This window comes from Tupaia chinensis, unplaced genomic scaffold, assembly GCF_000334495.1.
Source record: "Tupaia chinensis unplaced genomic scaffold, TupChi_1.0 Scaffold000101_1, whole genome shotgun sequence".
NCBI lineage: Eukaryota > Metazoa > Chordata > Mammalia > Scandentia > Tupaiidae > Tupaia > Tupaia belangeri.
Genome location: NW_006159565.1, coordinates 8,873,771 through 8,894,031, shown reverse-complemented (window position 1 = coordinate 8,894,031; position 20,261 = coordinate 8,873,771). Strand labels below are relative to the sequence as shown.

General features: G+C 39.6%; 1 protein-coding gene across 3 annotated transcripts in view; it reads left to right on the top strand.

Annotated features, from left to right (window-relative positions):
- The window catches only part of SPTLC3 (serine palmitoyltransferase long chain base subunit 3), a 161,539-nt gene that overhangs the window by 113,586 nt on the left and 27,692 nt on the right, over window positions 1-20,261 (top strand). For all 3 annotated transcript variants that reach the window (XM_014585987.2, XM_006143659.3, XM_014585988.2), the window contains 2 exons: window positions 1,054-1,273; window positions 11,927-12,053. In XM_014585987.2, the coding sequence (XP_014441473.1) occupies window positions 1,054-1,273; window positions 11,927-12,053 (347 nt within the window). The remainder of the gene's footprint in view (window positions 1-1,053; window positions 1,274-11,926; window positions 12,054-20,261) is intronic.

Below are 20,261 nucleotides of genomic sequence, written 5' to 3'. Positions count from 1 at the left end.
TGTTTGACAAGCTCCCTCGTGTGGTGTGTATCTCTGGGCTTCCATAGAACGCTCTTAATAGTGCAGTTAAGATTGTGTGCAGTGTAGATAAAGATTATAAAGTATTTAAAGAAATTATTTGAGTCCAAAGTTTTTCTAAATCCATTAGGTCTCAGACGTACCCTGTAAATAAATTTTATTTATCCACTTCACATTTTTTCCAATGCTGGAGGACTTGAAAGTTTTCTGCAATTTATGATACTGTGAAAAATAGAACACTTCAGAATAAAAAGAAAGGGGGTTATATTTAGCAGCATTCCTCAAAGTGTGGTCACCTTCCCTAGTGTCAGCATCTCCTGGCACCTTAGTAGAAATGTACATGCCCACTCAGACCTACTGAATCAAAAACTCTGGGGTGGAAATCTGTGTTTATACAACACTTTCAGGGGGTTCTATGATAGCTCGACTTTCTGTTCTATTCCCCAAAAGGAATAGAAAAAGGGACATCACTGGGTCTCTCAAATAATCTTTGACTTGCAATGGGTACCAAACAGGAGGTCCTAGGAACTTGCTATTATGCTTCATTTAATACTCTGATGTCTTAAATAAAGTTATTTTGTTAATTTTTAATTCCCTCTTTTAATCTTGGCAATTCAAGCATTGAATTTAGTTCAGATATATCTGTCCATATAGTCAATGGCATGAAGATATAAAGGTGCATCATCAAAACCAGCAGAACACCTAGAATCCAAGTTCAGTCTATTACTCCAAACAGCTTTACAAGTTAATCAGATCAACATTTCAGTGAATTAATTGCTTATTTGGAAATTAGCTACAACAACCCAAAGTATTCAGATCTATTGAGTGCAAATTATTTTATTCCAATAGCATAAAAATGCTGGAGCAGCCTTACTTGATTGACAGAGTTATCTCAGCCAAATATTTTATAATATGACTTCTGAAGAAAGAAATGGCACGTGTCTGTCACCATTCACTAGATGTATCAGATGGGAGACTGACAGAGCTTCTCAGAAGGGTGTCCGTTACTTATGTGCATTTCTCTTTCTGTCATAGCATGGAAGGTTCCATCTTGCATCTACCCCAGATTTTGGCTCTCAAGAAGAAATACAAGGCTTACCTCTACATTGATGAAGCTCACAGTATTGGGGCCGTGGGCCCAACTGGCCGGGGTGTCACAGAATTCTTTGGAATAGACCCTGGCGATATTGACGTGCTCATGGGCACATTCACCAAAAGCTTTGGAGCCTCAGGAGGTTACATAGCTGGAAGGAAGGTAAGAGAGGAAATCCTAGTGTTTGTTTAAAACCTGAACACCCTGGGGACACAATCTACAAGGCTTCTCTGAATTCCCTGAGAAATTCCGCTAAGTACACAATGCCTTGACTGGTCACTGGAACCAAGCAACAGTGGTTCACATATTGCTTGCACTTGACCATATTGGTAAGGTCCAGTGTCGAAGAGCTCTCCCTCAAATAATGAAGAGGAGCATATGATGATTAATCATGTTATAATCAGATGATAACAACATGTGTTTACAAGGTACAAGGTGTGTTGGTAGTCAAGGTGCTGAACTTCCGCATGACTGACCATGGTTCCAGTCCTGGACCTGGTGGCTTGCTTTCTCACCTTCCCTCTCCCTGGGACCAACAGATGGCATAATGGTTATGTCATTGCACTCCCACATGGCCAACTGTAGTTTGAGCCCCAGAGCCGGTACCTTGAAACTCATGCCGGGTACATGCGTGGGCATGATCAAAATGCCAGGGGAGAATGGAGAAGAGATTGTGGTGTGACTATACTCCCTGAGGAGTGATGGCTCTCTTTCTGTCTCTCTATCTCTCCAGCAGGCACCCGTGCCCTACAGCAAAACTCTTTCTAAGAAAGAGAAGAAAAAGAAAGCATAAGAGAGGTTATTTCCATAGCTGGTGGATAAGAGAGTTAGATCCCATATAGCCAACCATAGCTTAAAAAACACTCCAGGCATATGTGTGTGTGTGTGTGTGCCCCAAATCCTGACAGGATGGAGAACTGGAAGAAAAGTGATTGCACTTGACCATCCCACACCATCTCTCTCTCTCTGTCTCTCTATCTCTGGTGAACACACATATGTAAAGAGGAAATAATTAACACTGTAGAGTAGTATCTAGGACTCCTTTTAGAAGGAATGTCAGTTTTCTAGATAAATCACAGGGAGTTATATTTCACAAAGGAGGGCTAATGTATACCAAACCATAGAAGTGATAACAAGACCATACGAGAAGTATAACTAGCTTGGTTTTTTGGGGGGTTTTGTTGTTGTTGTTTTGGTTTGGTTTTTTTGCTATAGGGCACATGGGCTCACCAGAAAGACAGAGACAGAGAGAAAGCAAAAAATCACCTCCCAGGGGGAATGGCCATGCTGCTATCCCTTCTCCTCCATTCTCCTCTCGGGATCTTGGGCACACACGCCCGATGGGAGCTTAAGCCAGCAAGTCTGGGACTCGAACTGCGGTTGACTACATGGGAGTTCAGCGACATAGCCATTATGCTAACTGCTGGTCCCACTAGCTTGTTTTTTGTAGCATGAAAAACACAAAGCAGATAATATCAATAGTAAACAAAGATCATCTATTCAGGAGACTGATTCTGTGCTGCAAATTGTGGATTTTAAGAATTGTAATCAAAACAGTGGCAGGAATAGGAATGTACTTTGAAGATATTTTCTCTGCAAAGTAGTTCCTTTCTACAATGTTGGATAAACCAAGGTCAAACTTTGTCATCCTCTAATAATCTCATCTGTATGTCTTAAAAATCCTGGTCTGATGGGATTAAACTGTTAAGTGACAATACCACCAAGGAGGTTGTGAATATAAAACAATAAATATTTCAAAAAATTTAAAAGAGAGACAAGATGAGGAAACTATGAAATGTTCAAACTTGGGTTTGAAGGCCAGCTCTCCATCGCTTCATACCACAGCCCCACATGCTTTTCCAAAGCCTTACAGCTATCTCAACCATATACCTGTCTCCAAGAGACTGTGATGGTGTTGTTAGCTCTACCTGGACTCAAACCTAGTGTGTCCAAGTGGCATCAGTAGCTTTTCTGCAATTTCCAATTCCTTACCCATTGTGACCGGCAGGAACAAGAGTTCAAACTCCTAGTAAACCAATTAGATAAACCAAGATGTGCAGCAAAAAACAGTCCTATCATTGAAAACCTGGGATTTAAATCAACAGACTTCATTTTGACCATTTGCCCTACCAGGAGTCACACAGATGCTTAAAATATTCAGAGTTTTAAGTGATCCTTACTCTTCAATAAGCTCTTACTCTTCTGGGCTTAAAGCATTGTTTTCCATCCTTCCTCTACTGGCCTGTGAGAATTAGCTGGGTAAAGCTAAAAAACGGAATACCCAGGATCTTAACAATTTAGTTAAATCTGGTTGAAAGGTCGAATGTTCCCTTCCTCGACTGTCAAAGCAGTGGGATCAGAGGGTCTCAAATTTAGAAGCTCCCTTATCCCGGCGACATCATTTTGGGAGCTATGGTTTTGTGATTACTTTCCCAGTAGTTCTGAGCTACACATTTTTTAATCAAGCGTAACTCTGTTTCCTGAACTAAAGACACCTGAATAAACTGAAGCAAGTGAATCTTGGACATGTTGTCAAATTTGGTAGATGTCACATTTTTTCTCTTTAGAGTTTCCTTCATTTGATACCCACTTTAAACAAAAGTTTATAACTAAAGGGCGAGATCGCTATGCCTTTCTCACACTCTCCATCTTGAAGTCAGTTGGAGTATTATTATCATTATTATTATTATCTGGAGAGGTTTTAACTATAGGGCACGTGCACTCGCCAGAAAGACAGAAGAGACAGAAAGCGAGAAATCACCCCTCAGGGATGGCCATGCCGCAATCCTTTCTCCTCCATTCTCCTCTTGGGATCTTGGACACACACGCGCACACACACACACACACACACACACACACACGCCCAGCGTGAGTTTAAGCCACCAGGTCCAGGACTCAAACCGCTGTCGATTACATGGGAGTCCAGCAATACAGCCATTACGCCAGCCAACTGCTGGTCTCAAAATCAGTTGGAGGATTTTTAAAGTGCAGGTGCTGTTGTCTACATCTGCTTTTTAGACAGATACGAAGGAACTATGAAAATTCTTAGTATTTATGTAATCAGGATGAAGAAACAATATGTATATCTGTTAACTTCCTGGCCCTTTAAAATACTTATTCTGTGCATCTTTGGATTCAGAAGACTGCACCATTCATTCCTCCTCCCCGCCCTTCTTCCTCCAGCCCTCTTTTCTTCCCCCATCCCTGTTACATCTGCAGACTCAGAATTTACCACTAGATGGCAGCAAGAATTAGAGAAGACTTTGGCAGAGGCTCATTAGCTTAACTATAATGCTCTAAAACAGCAAGATGTAAAATCTTGAAAACATAGGGTAGTTTTCAAAAAATGTAGGGTGAAGAGGAGATAGGAGATTATGTTAAACTCTGGTCAACTGGTTCCCTTCCAGCATAATAAGTCCATGAATTAAGAAATGTTATGTTATCTCCTTCTTCTTTTATTCCTTTCTTTGTTTCTTCTTCCAGAATGTGCATTGACCGGAGACAGTGAGAAAGATAGGAAAAGTAAGAAAGCACCCACAAAAGGGGATGCTCATGCCACAATTACTTCTCCATTCTCCTTTTGAGATTTTGGGTATACATGCACATGTGCACAGCATGTTTCTCAAGACGCCAGGTCCAGGGCTCAAACCACACAGTCGGCCATATGAGATCTAGCCACCGAAGCCACCACACCACTGACTGGCATTATTTTTTAAATTATTTTAATTTCAAAATCTGTGCAGTTGTAGTTTAAACCAGGTATTCTATTCCCCTAAACATTAGATAATTTTGTGAAGAATTTTAACTTTGAATCTGTTTTAAACTATGCTTTGTAGCTGAATAGGGAAAATAGTAATGGTTTCTGTTTTTAAAATTTCTACTTATCTTTTCAAATAATAAAAGTACAGTTTTTAAAGTTGCATTTAAATTTTAGATATGATCTCAGTTTTAGGGCAAAATAGCCAGGATTCTAAACTAGGGGATGTAAAAGTAACAGAACTAACTATAAAAATGTTAACATGTACACAGACTTGACATTTTCCTGAAATTTTAAATCATTTCCATTTCATTATGCTCATAGGTTTATAGTCAGTCTCAAAATTTAAAAATAGCAACTTGGGTCCAAAAATTTAGAAAATGATTAAAATATATGAATCTTAGCTCTCTTTTAAAGTGACCATGTCAATATCGATGCATTTCCAATATTGGTATATAGTGCCAGTAACAGTGTCTAGAAGGTTCTAGAAGTCATCGTGGAGTAGACCAAGATCAGAACTGTGTACATTGGCAAGGGAATGACTCCTGTAAGAAACAAATATTTGTAGATACACAGGAAGAAAAACTCAGTTTGGTGCTTAGTCTCTACGACAGAGAGCATGAATTTTGTCTTGGCTTCAGCCTGCTCCTCACAAAATGCCCTGTAAATTCATCTCTGCTAATAGGAGCATACTGGAGGACTGTGGTCTTCTCTTGCCACCCCAGGGAAACTGCTAAAAAAGTTTCTGAAGAGCCAGCAAGATTTTGACTTTTGTGTATGTGGGTTTAGAAGTGCCATAAATACACAGCAAACAGCTCAACTTAGGGGAGTCTGTCCTTTCAAGACCTTTCAACTGAAATGTCAGATAATGACTTTTCTCTACCTGTCAGAGCCCCATGTCATGAGTGTCTTCTTTAAGCTGAAGGGATTTGGTTTCTTATTTCTATGGGTTTTTATTATTATTATTTCATTATTATTTTATCCATTTGTTAAAAAATGTGGTCAATGCTGCAGGTCCCAAACTTTTCTCTAGCCATAGATCCTGAGTTCTCTTGCATGCCTGGTGCTAATCACTGGCTCCCGCAGCCTCCACAGAGCAACCAGATTTGCAAAAGTAACTTTTATGATTGATAAGTTGTGGGGCTGGAATTCTGGAGGAGGGAAGTGGGGCAGGGTGGCCTGGTTTAGGGAAAGCTTCAGTCCTTGCAGCCTGCACATCAGGCAAAGACAGGCCCCTCACAGAAGCCAGCTCTGCCCTGCATGTAGCCCTGGCTATATTTAACAGCCCTTTGAAGTAAATAGGGGTCATGGAATGAGCACCAAGATGTTTATTCTAAGAGCCTCCTGTCTGTTTCCTCCTGAAAATCCACCCTTGCCCTTGAACTCTAGCCCTATAGGTAGAGAAAATAATCAGGGTTTTAAACTCACAAATGGACTTGGAAACTTCCAAAGGAGGAGACCTCTAACCCACCCTGAAGGAAGACACAACCCAGACTCTCCTTGCGAAAGACCAAAGCCAACTCTTTATCCGTGGCTCATGGCGCCCAATGGGGGATCATGAGGAAAGATCCAGTAACCAGGAATCAAGGCTATCCTTGATGTTCTCCAGAAGTTCCTCATAGAGTCCCATTCTGAACCACACAGATTAGCCTTGTGCACAGACCAAGACTCTGAGAGAAACGAACCCAGTTCCAAAGAAAGAAAACAATGGGCCCGACAGCCTTATATTAAAAGGGGAATGATGCCATACTGATTTATTCAAGCTAAGAATGCTCCTGACCATGAATTCATGAAATTTCTCAATTTATGAAGGGAAATTGAGGATTGGAGACACTACGAAGAGTCCTTGTAGAAATCACAGGAATCTTTGTTTTGTGTCCTTGTCTGATCTTTGTCAACAATGCCCCTAGGTCCAAAGAACATGGCTATAGCTTAGTCATCTCCACACGTACTTCAAGGACCCTTGCCATCCTTCCTCAGTCTCCTATGCTTTCCATTAGACCATGCCCTTGCTAAATAGCCACCTCTATGGTTTTTTTAAGAAGTGTATAACTTTGCCCTGCTCTCAAGGAACCTTTAGTTCTTTTGAAGAAACAAAAGTAATGAACATAAAACATTTTGAGACTGATGGTGGCTTGGTACTACAATACAGACTTGAGTATATACGAAATTCCCCATACACACATCCCCACATCCTTGCCAATACATTGGCAAGGGGATAAAAGAAGTCAAGTTGGTCTCCGGGCCCTCCTGGACCCCCTTGCCTTGAGCCAAACCTGCTCTTCTGGCCTGGAGAAGTAATGTAGTGTGGTGCTGAGGTTGGGGACTCTCAGCCAGATTTTTGAGTCTAAATCCTTGCTCTATCTAAAACATTTTATGAATAATTTTCTTGAACTTCTTTGTGTCTCAGTTATGGCATCTGTAACATGGGAATAAAAATAGTACCTACCTCATGAGTTATTGTGAAGCTTTATGAATTAATATATGCAAAGTTCCTAAAATGGAGCCTCAAGCAGCCAATGGAGATCAGCTCTGCTGTTAGCTACTAGTTCTGTTATCCCTCAAGGTCATTCAATCTGTCATTACATCTGGGTGTGCCTTTCCTTAAGATGCCTCACCTTTCCTTCTTTTCATGTCTGCTGCTACCCTCCCAATAAGCAAGGAGAAAGAGCTGGACCACAAACATTGCTTTCATGTCTGGGGCTACCAAAATGTAATAACATACTCTTAGAAGGTTGCCCTCTGCGAAACGAGGGAACCAAAATGAACACACTCTGAAGAGTTTTGTATTTTGGTTCAATCCCACCTCATGCTCCTACTTCTGGGAATCTCTGAATTGGCAATCTTTTAACAATAATCACCAACAGCATCAGGTAGTCACTATGAATCAGGCACTCTTCTAAGCACCATAAATCCATTAACTCATTTTATCCTTATAATGACTTCAAGGAAGGTATTGTTATTATTTCATTTTTCAGAGAAGAAAACTAAGGCATGGGGAGATTCAGTAACTTGCCTATGGTTCCAGAGCAGGCAGTAACAAAGCCAGGATTTGAACCCCAGCAACTGGGCTCCAGAGCCTGTGCTATAACTCTCAGGTCATATCTTCCCCCAAAATAGTAACCTCTCTTCACCTTGTCTAAGAAGCACTAGCTTCTCCCTCTACACCCAATTGACTCCTCTATTCTTTGCCTATGAGATGCCATCCTTATTCCTAATTCTAGCACATCACCATGCATTTCCCCTTCTCTGCATCATCCAGATCTACCCATTCTTTATAGCTAAATCATCCTCTTAAACACCCCTTTCCTGACACCTCCACAAGACTCTTATCACCTAGTTCCTATGACTTGCCCACTCTCTCCTACTTGGCTCCCCAATGTCCCATATAAGGTATTCACTCTCTTTTTTTTTTTTTTTTTTTGAGAGGTTTTCTCTATAGGGTGCGTGCGCTCACCAGACAGACAGAGAGAGACATAGAGACAGAAAGCGAGAAATCACCCCCCAGGGGGGATGGTCACGCCGCAATCCCTTTCTCCTCCATTCTCCTCTCGGGATCTTGGGCACGCACGCACACGTGCCCGGCGTGAGTTCTAAGCCACCTGGTCCGGGATGCAAACTGCGGTCGACTATGTGGGAGTCCAGCGACATAGCCATTACACTAACTGCTGGTTCCCAAGGTATTCACTCTTCACAGAGGGAGAAAATCCCTGCTGCTATTCACTAGGAGTGCAGAACATGGGGATTGAAAGGCAGCCTGGCTGCAGCAAATGTGGAAAGTGATGGCCACTCTCTCTTTGAGGTGCCCAGATCCTCCAAAGTGAGCCTCCTGAATGCCTTGTTAGCAATGCTTTTATTCAGGTCATCATCATACACATAGTCTTCATATATAAAGGAGTATATCTAGGAGTTTTTATGAGATTTCCAAAAAAAACAGGCAGAAACTTAATTTTAATTATTAATATAAATGGGTAATTGAAGCCAGGAACTAACCATATGGCCCTTTTCTATCCTCCCTCTCCTTTTAGACTTTGACACACATCTAGGACATAGTCCAGAGCAAGTCCTTGGGACACATTTTCTGGAAAAGAAAATGGAAGGAGTAGGGGGAGATAGGGAGAGGAAGGAAATGTGAATGAAGGAAGAAATGAAGAGAAAAAATATTTAAATTGATAACTTGAAATAAAAAGAGGGAGAGAGGGATCCAGTTTGAAGGGAAGAAGAAAGCTAGAAGAAAAGGAAGGAATAAATAAAAGCAATTAACAGTTTAAAGTGAAGAAGATGGAGAAAGGAAGTCAGGGAAGAAGGATAAATAGAAGAGAGGATGAGGAATGAAAGAAATATTGAAGGAGACAGAGTAAACAGAATGAAGCTCTTCATTTCTCCCATGGGCCAGGTAGAGGCTTCACATAACTGATTTAACATTCACCAGCCACCTATAAGGTGGGCTGCCCACTTTACTGAGGAAGATGGACTGTGAATGTTTAAAGAGTTTGCAAACATTCACACCACACATTTCCCAAGAGAGATGGAAGAGTGGGGGACAAGACATAGGCTCAGGTTCAGGAGTGAGAAGGATGGTTAGAAGGGTATAGACTTACCTTAAAGCAGAGGATCTAGATTCCTAAGGGTTCCTCCTAATTCATGAGAAATGATCAGAAAAGACATCTGAGTAAAATTCTAAGCTGTGTCATTACCCTACAAGAGAAGGTGGTTAATCCTTTACAGACCCAACTGCTAATGCAGATAGCTGTTATCAGCCCATTAGCTTTTCTTTTCTTTTTTTTTGGGGGGGGGGGGGAGAGAGGTTTTCGCTATAGGGCGCATGCGCTTGCCAGACAGACAGAGAGAGACATAGAGACAAAAATCGAGAAATTACCCCCCAGAGGGGATGGTCACGCCACAATCCCTTCTCCTCCATTCTCCTCTCAGGATCTTGGGCACGCACACGCGCCCGACGTGAGTTTTAAGCCACTGGGTCCAGGACACGAACCGTGGTCGACTACATGGGAGTCCAGCGACAAAGCCATTACGCTAACTGCTGGTTACCCCCATTTGCTTTTCTTAAGGATATACTGACTGTCCTGGTGCTTGAGCCAGTATAGGTGGCCCAATACCTGGTCTGTGTAGCCAGGTCTGAGCCCATGTGGAGGGCTCTGAGGGCTCCCCACTGTGGCATTAGTCTGTTGGAATATCAAGTCTCTCAACAAGTTATTATACGTTTTGCCTCAGGAATGGGGCATGCAGGTGAACAATTCTTCCTACCACTGAGGACCAGCATTATTTAGTGGCTTGGTACTCCAAAGAGTGCTACACAAACATTTCAATACTCTTCAAAACACTTCTCTACTTCCCAGGACATGATCAGAATTTATCTGGTCCTAACCTACATTTTGGTTTAATTTTCCACTAACTGTAATTATCTTTTGCAGTCCTCTGAATTCACTGTATTGGTTAGCTTTTGCAGTGTAACAAACCACCCTATAAGTTAGTGACTAACAACACCACCATTATTTAGCTGACGATTCTGCACATTAGCAGCATGGGTTGAATTCAGCTAGGCACTTCTTTGGGTGCAAGTGGGGTTTTCTTTTGAGTGACTGTGAGTTGCTAGAACATTTGGGGCACCGGTTGGCCTGGGTTGGGCTCAGCTAGGCTGGCATTTCTCTACACCAGTTAGCTGTCATCCTCTAGCAAGCTACCTCAGAATTGTTCACTTGGCAGCTTGTACGGGCCTTGTGAGAATAAAAGTACTCCATGCCTCTTAAGGCCTAGCCTCAGGAACAGTATCTCATTATCATCAACTTCAGGAACACTGCTGGTCAAAGTAAGTCACAAAGACCAGCCCAGATACAGCCACTGCTTGCTGCGAAGAACTGTAATGTTGTATTGCAAAGGTACTCAGGTAGATGGAATGTAAGAATTACCACCATTTAAAAAAAAAAAAAAAAAACATACCTTGTGCTTTCTTGCCTCCACATCTTTATTCAACTTCTCTTTTCTGCTTCCCCCCAAGTTTTATTTTCCTCTGTATCTGTCTTTATCCTTAAAGGCTTAATTCATCTTAACTCCTCACTTAACTCCTCACTCTTCCTGTCTACTCCAGGTAGTAGTACCTTCTCTCTTTCCTCTGTACCTTGTAGCCTTGTTACATATACTGTACTCATTTGCTTATACTGTTACTTTACCAATCATTACTTTTCCATGGGCACAATCATATCTAATATATCTTCAAGGGCAAGAACCACCTTCTGTGTCCTTTGGAAACTCTTGAATACTAAGTCAGTGCTCATGTGTAGTCAACACTCAACATGTTTCAAAAATAATTTTTCCTTTACACATCTTGTTTTGCCTGACAGACTCCAACTCCAAACTTGCAGCAATCCATTTTTGTATAGCTTGTAGTTTTTTTTAATAATTCTTATATTTTTATTTATTCACTCATTTTTTAATATTTTTTATTTTTTATTTATTTTTATTTTTTAACATTAATATGCTATACATCATTACAGTATACAAAACGAATTTTTCATCCAAAATACACTGTCTGTTGGCTCAATCAAGCACATCAACATACGTGTTATCAACAAACAATTTTTCATTTCTTATGTCTTGTACATTTTGCATTTTTTCTTTTTTTATTTTGCCATCCTTGATTCCCTATCCCTAACCCTCTGCCCTGTCCAACCCTCCTCCCATTTGATTATTCATTCATTTTTTAAATTTGACCAGAGAGAGAGGCATGGGATAGGGGGGAGTAAGAAACCAAGCCACCGGGAATCAAACTATGGTTGGCCATGTGGGAGTGCCCAGCAACTTAACCACCATGCCACCTGCTGGTCCTGATATCTAGGATTTTGAGGAAGGACTAAGAAGAAGGAAATAGAAAAGAGAGTTTGGTGATAACCCTTGAAAGTCAGATCACATTCATCTTTAGAGTTGTAAGAATCAAATGTCTTTTGCTGTGATGGGTAGGGATGGGACTAGATGTGATTCTCACTACAAACATTGAGATTGATTTACCCTTCTTTTTTTGGGGGGGTCTCCCTTTATTTAAGGATGTCGTGGATTATTTAAGGGCTCACTCACATAGTGCTGTTTATGCTACATCCATGAGCCCCCCGATAGCAGAGCACATCATCAGAGGAATGAAGCTCATCATGGGACTGGATGGGACCACGCAAGGTAAGGTCTGCAGAGAGCACAGCTCTTGTGAACTCCTCTCCCAGCCCTTTCTCTGCCTCCTTTCTCCTCATCCATCTTCCTGCTTCCTAAATAGACACTTTTCTTGGTTTTGTGTTACCCAATTTGTAAATCAAGCCTAGTGATAAATGTACTAGAATGCACACACACAAAATACATTCCTAACGATAAATGTACTAGAATGCACACACACAAAATGTACATTTCTAATGAGAAGAAAGATATTTATTTCACCTTTTATTGTGATCAGTAAATTTCGATCATTTTTGTGTCATCAATTATATATAAAGTATTAGTAAAAGGGCCAGCAGGTGGCAGAGTGGTTAAGATGCTGGACTCCCACGTGGCCAACCACAGTTCAAGTCTTGAACTTGGTGGCTTGAAAATCACACCAGGTACATGTGTATGCATCCCCAAAATCTCAAGAGGAGAGGGGAGGAAAACAGATGGCAGCATGGCCATCTCCCTTAGGGAGTGATTTCTCACTTTGCCTTTCTCTTAATTTCTCTGTCTCTTTTTTCTGATGACTGCATATGCCCTATGACAAAAAAAAAAAAAAGAAAATGTTCCATATGAGTGTGTGTGTACACATGTTCATGAGTCCATAACTTTTGTTTCCTTGAGACCAAAACTGTCACTTTAATATTCAGTTTTTAAATCTTCTTACTTTATAGTCAAGCATGGGTCCTCAGGCATGGGGTAGAGGAAAGCCACCACTGGCCACTGAAGATGTTTCATACGAAACACACACAATAACATTACAGCTATTTCTTTGTCTCCACTGCTAAAGTGTGATACTTTGTTCAGCTCAAATGGACTTAATCTTCTTTATGAAAAATTGTTTCATCAAAGCTTCTTAGAACTTTCTATCTTTTGGATAAATTTTAGGAAGCTTTTGGTATATTTCATACACCAGCTTTCCTTGTGTAATGAGCAAGGCAGATCCTGCTGTCAGGTAAGCGAGTGAGAATATTTATGGAAGGAGTATTAGACTGGCCCTGAACTGGCTCTTGGGCTATATAATCCATCTATCCTTACTCCCAACTACTGTAGAGTCACAGAATGATAGTTTTTTGCCTTCATATAAAATACAGTGATTTGTTGATCACTAAGTTATCATCTAGGTTTACCTTTTGAGATTTATGATTCTGTATCATGTTGATTAATCTTTGTAAAAAGAAATGAGAATTTCATCTAGGGAGGCCTCATGGTATAAAACTGAAGGAGACTGCCTGCCTGTATTTGAGTCCTGGGACACTATTTACTCATTGTGTAGTCCTAGGCAAGTGACTTATTCCTTCATCCTTATGCAAGTTACTTGATGTATCTGTGCTTCAGTTCTTCCAGGTGTAAAATGAAAAAAATAATATATATGATTGAAGGGTTTTGTGAAAATTAAGTAAACCAATTCATGTATAATACTTAAAATTGTGTCTGGTATCAATTATTGGTAAGCATTATATATTGCTTGCTATTGTAATTTGCTTGCTATTGTATTGGGTGATCAAAAAAGTCATGATGCATTTTTTGCATAGAAAAATACATCATGACTTGTCCAATAACCCAATAATTTGTTATTTTGATTTGCTATTATTACTGAAGTGTTGCATCCTATTGTGATTTGCTATTATCACTTGTTTTTACTGAAGTGGTAAAGAAGTATTTGAATCATTTCTTAGGAATGTTGTAGAAAAGATTCTTGTTAGAAGTGAAGCAGGACTAGATGTTCTCCAAGGTCCTTGATTAATCAAGATTAGCTAGATTTTGCCACCATAACATATTTGAAGGGTCTTCATGGAAGTTAATGGAAAATGTAAATTATGGAAAAACCATTCATGGATTTCAGAATTTTTTGAACTAAAATAAACTCTTACTTTAATTCTCTTTTTCCACAACTTTTGAAAGGTCCTCACAAACACTGAAAATTTCAGTAGCTTAACAGAACCAAAGTTTATTCCTTGCTTGCACCAAGTCTAACACAAATCAGAAAATTCTCTGCATGGTTGTTGTCTAAGGGGGAAGAGTCCTAGTCTGCTTCTAGCTTGAGCCTTGGCCATGTCACCGCATGGCTTCCATGGTCACCAAGGTAGTTATAAAGGGTCACAGCCTGGCAGTAACACTGACGATCTTGCTAACAGTCCATTCACCAAAACTAGACACACACCCATGTCAAAAAAAGGGCACAAAGATGGTAAATGAAGGGTTGTACATATTAGATAACCAGATTATCTTTCAACCCTTTAAAACTGCAGCTATGTAGAGCTGAATCCATTTCTAGATGAGCTATCAGGTTGTATGAAAGAAAACTGGTCTGGAATCTTTGGCTCACCATAGACCCATAATAACTATCTTTTTAAATATCAAGCATTTCTTAAAGGAAAATCAGTACTTGAGATTTAAGCAAAAATGCAAGTTAAGTGAGTTATCTCAATGACCAGAATTACCTTTAAGTCTTTTTGTCAAGATGAATAGCAACTAGGAAAAAGTAGTTCTGAAAATTAGCCAATGTCTCAACAAGGATTTTCACTCATTTTTTTAAACCTTATAGTGTTATTGGAATCTGTTGATTTACATGTACACAACTTTACAATCATTCCTCCTCCTTCTCTGGTTTGGTTTACTACTTTATCACAGATGGAATTCACTCCATTTATCTGATCACAATTGAAGATCTGCAAAAAGATTTATTTAAAGATATAATAGTCATCTATCAACCATTTTCTTCACTTTATAGTGGGAGATATTTCACTTGATTCTTTCTCTTAAGAGTAAGAGAAAGAATATATATAACTTAAAAATTGTTTGCTTTTGTTTTTTGGTTTTTGGTTTTTTTGGAGAGGTTTTTTTGCCATAGGGCGCATGCGCTCACCAGACAGAGACACAGAGAGACAGAAAGTGAGAAATCACCCCCCAGGAGGGATGGCCATGCCACAATCCCGTCTCTTCCATTCTTCTCTCGGGATCTTGGGCACGCACGCACATGCGCCTGGCGTGAGTTTTAAGCCACCGGGTCCGGGACACAAATTGCGGTCGACTACGTGGGAGTCCAGCGACATAGCCATTACGCTAACTGCTGGTCCCAAAAATTATTTGTTTTTTTAACCTCACATATGTCACAGTTAAAGTTACTTACTTTGCTTGTCTTGCTATTTTAAAAGGAAAACGAGAGAGAGAATATAATGTGTATAGTCTATTTTCTTAGAAGCAAGATAGGAGAAAGACAGGATAGTTTCTTTTCAGAGAAATGAACAAAGGAAAGTAGTAGAAAAGGAAGTTGATGGAATTATCAGCCAAGTTTCAGGTAGTTCTCTCTGACACATCTTTTGAAGAATTCAAAGGCATACAGTGAATGATCACGCTGACCTCATTTACAACAATGCCTGCTTTAAATAAAATGAACAGGACAGATTGAGACTATTGCATCAGCTCATCTCTTTCTGTAAAGATAGACTGACTCCCAGGGTAAAGTTGCCCAAAGCTCAAAGGGATGCACTGTGTCATGCTAGAGCTACCTTACAGGATCTGAGAAAGAGGAGCCTTCATCTTCAGCCCGCTCCACTACAACTGTGATTGGAGCCTTTCAAGGCTTTGTTTCGGGTTGAATTTGGGGAGCGGTTGGCCAGATCTGTTCCTTGATGAATGTCTTCACTTTAATCTGCAATGCAAAGCCATACGCTTCAAAGAGAGGCAAGCTACAGGAATAAGGTCAGTATTCCTTTGATGCCAAGGTTCAAAGATGAAATAGCAGTCCCAGTGAAATGACAATGTTTATGCACAAACAGCCACCTTCACTCTGCAGTCAGGCTGCTTGTGGAGTTAATGCACACAGAATGTGGGGCTGCAGGCTGGGCATGTATTCCATATGCACCAAGGCCCTTTTAATCTCCTGGCCTGTCACTCCATTCAGTTCAATGAGCCCAAAGTGGAGATTTGATTTCTCCATCCTAATGGATATTGGGTGGTCCCCTAGCCAAACCCATGTTGTAAGCCCCTTAAGGGCTAGAAATGTGTCTTGAATTAATTTGGTGTTCCTCTGAGTGTCAAACTCAGTACTCAGCTTAATAAATATGTCATGACTCAACTTCCATCTTGCCAGCCTGCTCGATTTCAGGTCAGTGTTTAGCTAAATAGGATGGGGGGATGTTTATCTCATAGGAATGGGAGCCTGGAATCATTTCCACACCAGTTGTGGCAGCCAAAGGGATCACTCAGTGATTGAGGTTGCTTTTGGAGAGGTCTAGAAAGATTGCGGTTCTGTCATTCTCTTCATCCAGACACGATGCAAGCAGTCCCCAGAGAGTGAGCCTCAAACCACACTGACAACTCCCCGAAGAAGGCATCGTAAACAGACTTCTTAAATCTTTGATGTACTTTTTTTTTCAATTAATCAGTCAACATTCTTTTTCAACTCCTAGCCTTGACTCTGCCTTTCTACATCTCCTTCCCCAATTCTGGATAACCTTTTACTCCTCAAATTTATCATGGGACTGAGAAAGGGGTGTGCTCTGAGCCAGACTTCACTGGCCAGTGCCTGGTCTGCCATTTACTCCATGACTGGCAGCAGCTTGTCCTCTCTTGTCTCAGTTCCTTCACTGTAAATTGAAGTGTCAGGAGAATTAAATGGTATAAAACAGAAAATGAATGGGGAACATAATACTCAATACATAGTAAACACTCAATAAGTAGTTACTATTATTTTAACTCATCTACTTTCTTGCCTTCATTCTCCAACATTTTCAATAGCCTTTACCTCTTGTTGGTTTCACATACACACCTCTCCTCCCGAGATCCCTGTATGAACTTGTTGTTGTTCAAACAAGTCTTAGGTGATGCTGAAACTGTGGGCCCAGGACCACTCTTAGAGAACCACTGCTATATAAATGGTCTTCAAAAAGTAAATAGAAAATTCATATCATGAAAAACCTACTTCTGTATTTCCAAATTTATTTCCCACACATATGAAAAAAATTGTACTTTAATTCCATTTTTTATGAACTTTTGAAGACCCTTCGTTTAACGACATAATCATCCTCTCGTTCATCAGGCACTGCCATCTTCATAAAACATGAAGTGATGATTGGAATCATGTGGGCAACTTTTTTCAAGGTCAATGATATTATATTGGGTCATGACTTTTTTTTGTTCTTCTGTGCAAAAATGCATCATGACTTTTCTAATGGCCCAGTATTAAGCATATAAATGTGATGAGCAAAACTAGACATGTACATAGTCAAGAGTATAAGGAATGAAATTAAGGAGGAAAACAGAGAGGCAGAACATTTATGGGACACAAAAGTGGATTATTATCGGCTAATGTTAATGTGTTTAGTACCTTCAACTGGACAGGTGTGAAGTGTATTCATGCTGGGGATATTCAATGTACAAGCAAAGTGATGTATAGTGATTAAATGCATAAAGTTAAAATAACAATAATAAAAAAAGAATTATAAGGGAGAGGCTGACCTTGGTGAGCATGTTACTCAGATGGCTGATATTATATGTTCAAAAATCCTGCTCAAGTCTTTTGATGGAAAGATAGCCATGAACAAGTATGTCATCAGCATCTTTATCATGGGAGAAGTGGGAATTAGATTTTATCTCATTTCAACTTGAAAATATAGGTATTGAAGACCTATTACATGTCAGGCATTACACTTACCAGCTAAGAGAACAGAGAATGGTTTTTTGGAAAATTCTGGCAGAGGTAGAGAGCCTAGCATAAAAGGAGGAGGAAGAACATAAAAGAAAATAAGAGAACCCAGAAAAGAGAAGCATGAGACATGTTTGATCCACTTCTTTAAGCTCCAGCTCCAACCAAAGCAGCAACCCTGTCCACTCTGTTACTACAAGTTTGCCTATCCTCTACTGATGCCTGAAACTTTGGCATCAGAAATAGTAAAGAGTTCTTTGCTTTTATGAAGTCCATGTGCCTCACAATAGGCTCTCCTTTAAACCTGTGCTTTCATATAACTTTTTGAAGTATGTAAAGTCATTAAGGGTTCATGATCACATCGATCATATTATTTGATGTGCTAGGAATTTCACAGAGATACTACCATTTCTTTAATAACTCGTGCCCCTTGAGTAAACATAGTAGTACTTATAATAATTGTTTTAATTCTTTATCAGAATCAATTTTATGACAAAGAAGATCCCCATGGGCAAGACTAGTATAAGTGGACTCATTACAGAAATAATTTATGACAAAATATTTTATATTCATAACTTGAAAATATGGAATTTTCCTATAATTATGTGGGATCTGCTTGATTTTGCACTATACTTATTATCTTCTTTCTGGCTACCCATTTTCCTGCCATGAGTGTTATAATTTTGGTAAGGAATAAGCTAGTCAATGGAGCAATCCTGATTTGAATATTGAATTCTTAATTGTACCTAAAATCATTCCAATTGTTACTGTCCCTGGTTAGGTTTTATATTAAAAACATGTTACACAAAAATTCTCAAATATCTGGGAACCAGCAGTTAGCGTAATGGCTATGTCACTGGACTCCCACGTAGTCGACCGCGGTTCACGTCCTGGACCCGGTGGCTTAAAACTTACGTCGGGCGCGTGTGCGTGCATTCCCAAGATCCCGAGAGGAGAATGGAGGAGAAGGGATTGTGGCGTGACCACCCCCCTGGGGGGTGATTTCTCGCTTTCTGTCTCTATGTCTCTCTGTCTGGCGAGCGCACACACCTTATAGCGAAAACCTCTCCAAAAAAAAAAAAATTCTCAAATATCCAAGATATTGGATATCCAATGATGTTGAAATGTTACTGGCACCTCTTTAACTAAAGATCTGCTTAACCTGATGCATCTGTTAAATAACAGATACTAAGATTCATATTATATTAGGTTGTCAGAAAAGTCATGATATATGTTATGTATTGTTCTGGATTTCTATGTAAAAATGTGTCATGGTTTTTCCAGCAATCCAATACTTTCAGTCTCACATCAAATGAAACAGCAATTACGTATCTGATCAAGCATTTAGTTTGCCTCATTGCTAAAAAGTTTTTAAATCTGTAAACCCACTTATCTGGAGGTCTAAATTCTTGAATATTTTAAAACTTTTATGTAACATCAGTCTTTTTTTTTTAGAATTATTTATGTATTTAATTCCATTTGTTATTATTATTATTATTATTATTATTATTTGACTAGCGAGAGACAGAGAGAGAGAAAGGAAAAGCAAGAAAACAATCTGTCAGGTCCAGGACTCAAACCAAAGTATGCCATGTGGGAATCCCATGCCTTTAACCACCATTTCACCTGCCGGCCCGACATCAGTTTGTTTAAATAGAAGAGCAGTTGTAGTGATTTTAACTACAATTACCAGGGCCAGTATTTAAATTTAGATAGTTCCGAGGACAAGCCCAATTCTTATTTTACTCATATGACTACAGAAAATTTCTAATTAAATACATCATAATGTATTCGTTCATGGCTGCCTTCTCATCTCCCAGTGTTAGCTCAGTGCTGAGATGGTACAGTTATCACCAGCTCTCTGAATTGCAAAACCACTTTTTATTCTCATAATTACAGAAACAATTGATTTGTTTACAATTGAATGGCCTGTTCTATCTGCAAAAAAAAACAACAGTCATAGAAATTTACTGACCAGAGAAAACAAGTATAGCATTCTAATTTCTAATGTATAATATCCTATTTTAGTAGACTACAACTGCACCGTTGGTAATAAAATCTCCTTGTTTAAATGACAAGTGTAGAAAAAAATATGAGTTTTCTATTTTTCTTTAAAGAAAAGCTGTCTCTCCCTTCCCTTAAGCAGAATAGTTTCCGGGTTTTGATGGAGATATGTGGAAAAACACTAACACTAAAGGTAAAATTAAGATGAAACATTGAACTGTGTTCTTCCCATGAATAAAACAATGAGCTATAGTAGATCCTCAAAAACATAAGAATCTGACAAAATAGGATAATGACAATGGGGTGTTTTCTCTTTTTAATTTTGTATTTTTTCCAATGTATTCAGGAATTACTGCTGCAAAAAGAGTGCATAAACAGTTACAGTATCAGGGAATCTTCAAAAAAGTTTACGAACAATGTGTATTAAGACAAAACTAAAATAAAAATTGTTAAAAGAATAAACAAGGGGGACCAGCAGTTACCGTAATGGCTGTCACTGGACTCCCACGTAGTCGACCGCGGTTCGCGTCCCCGAC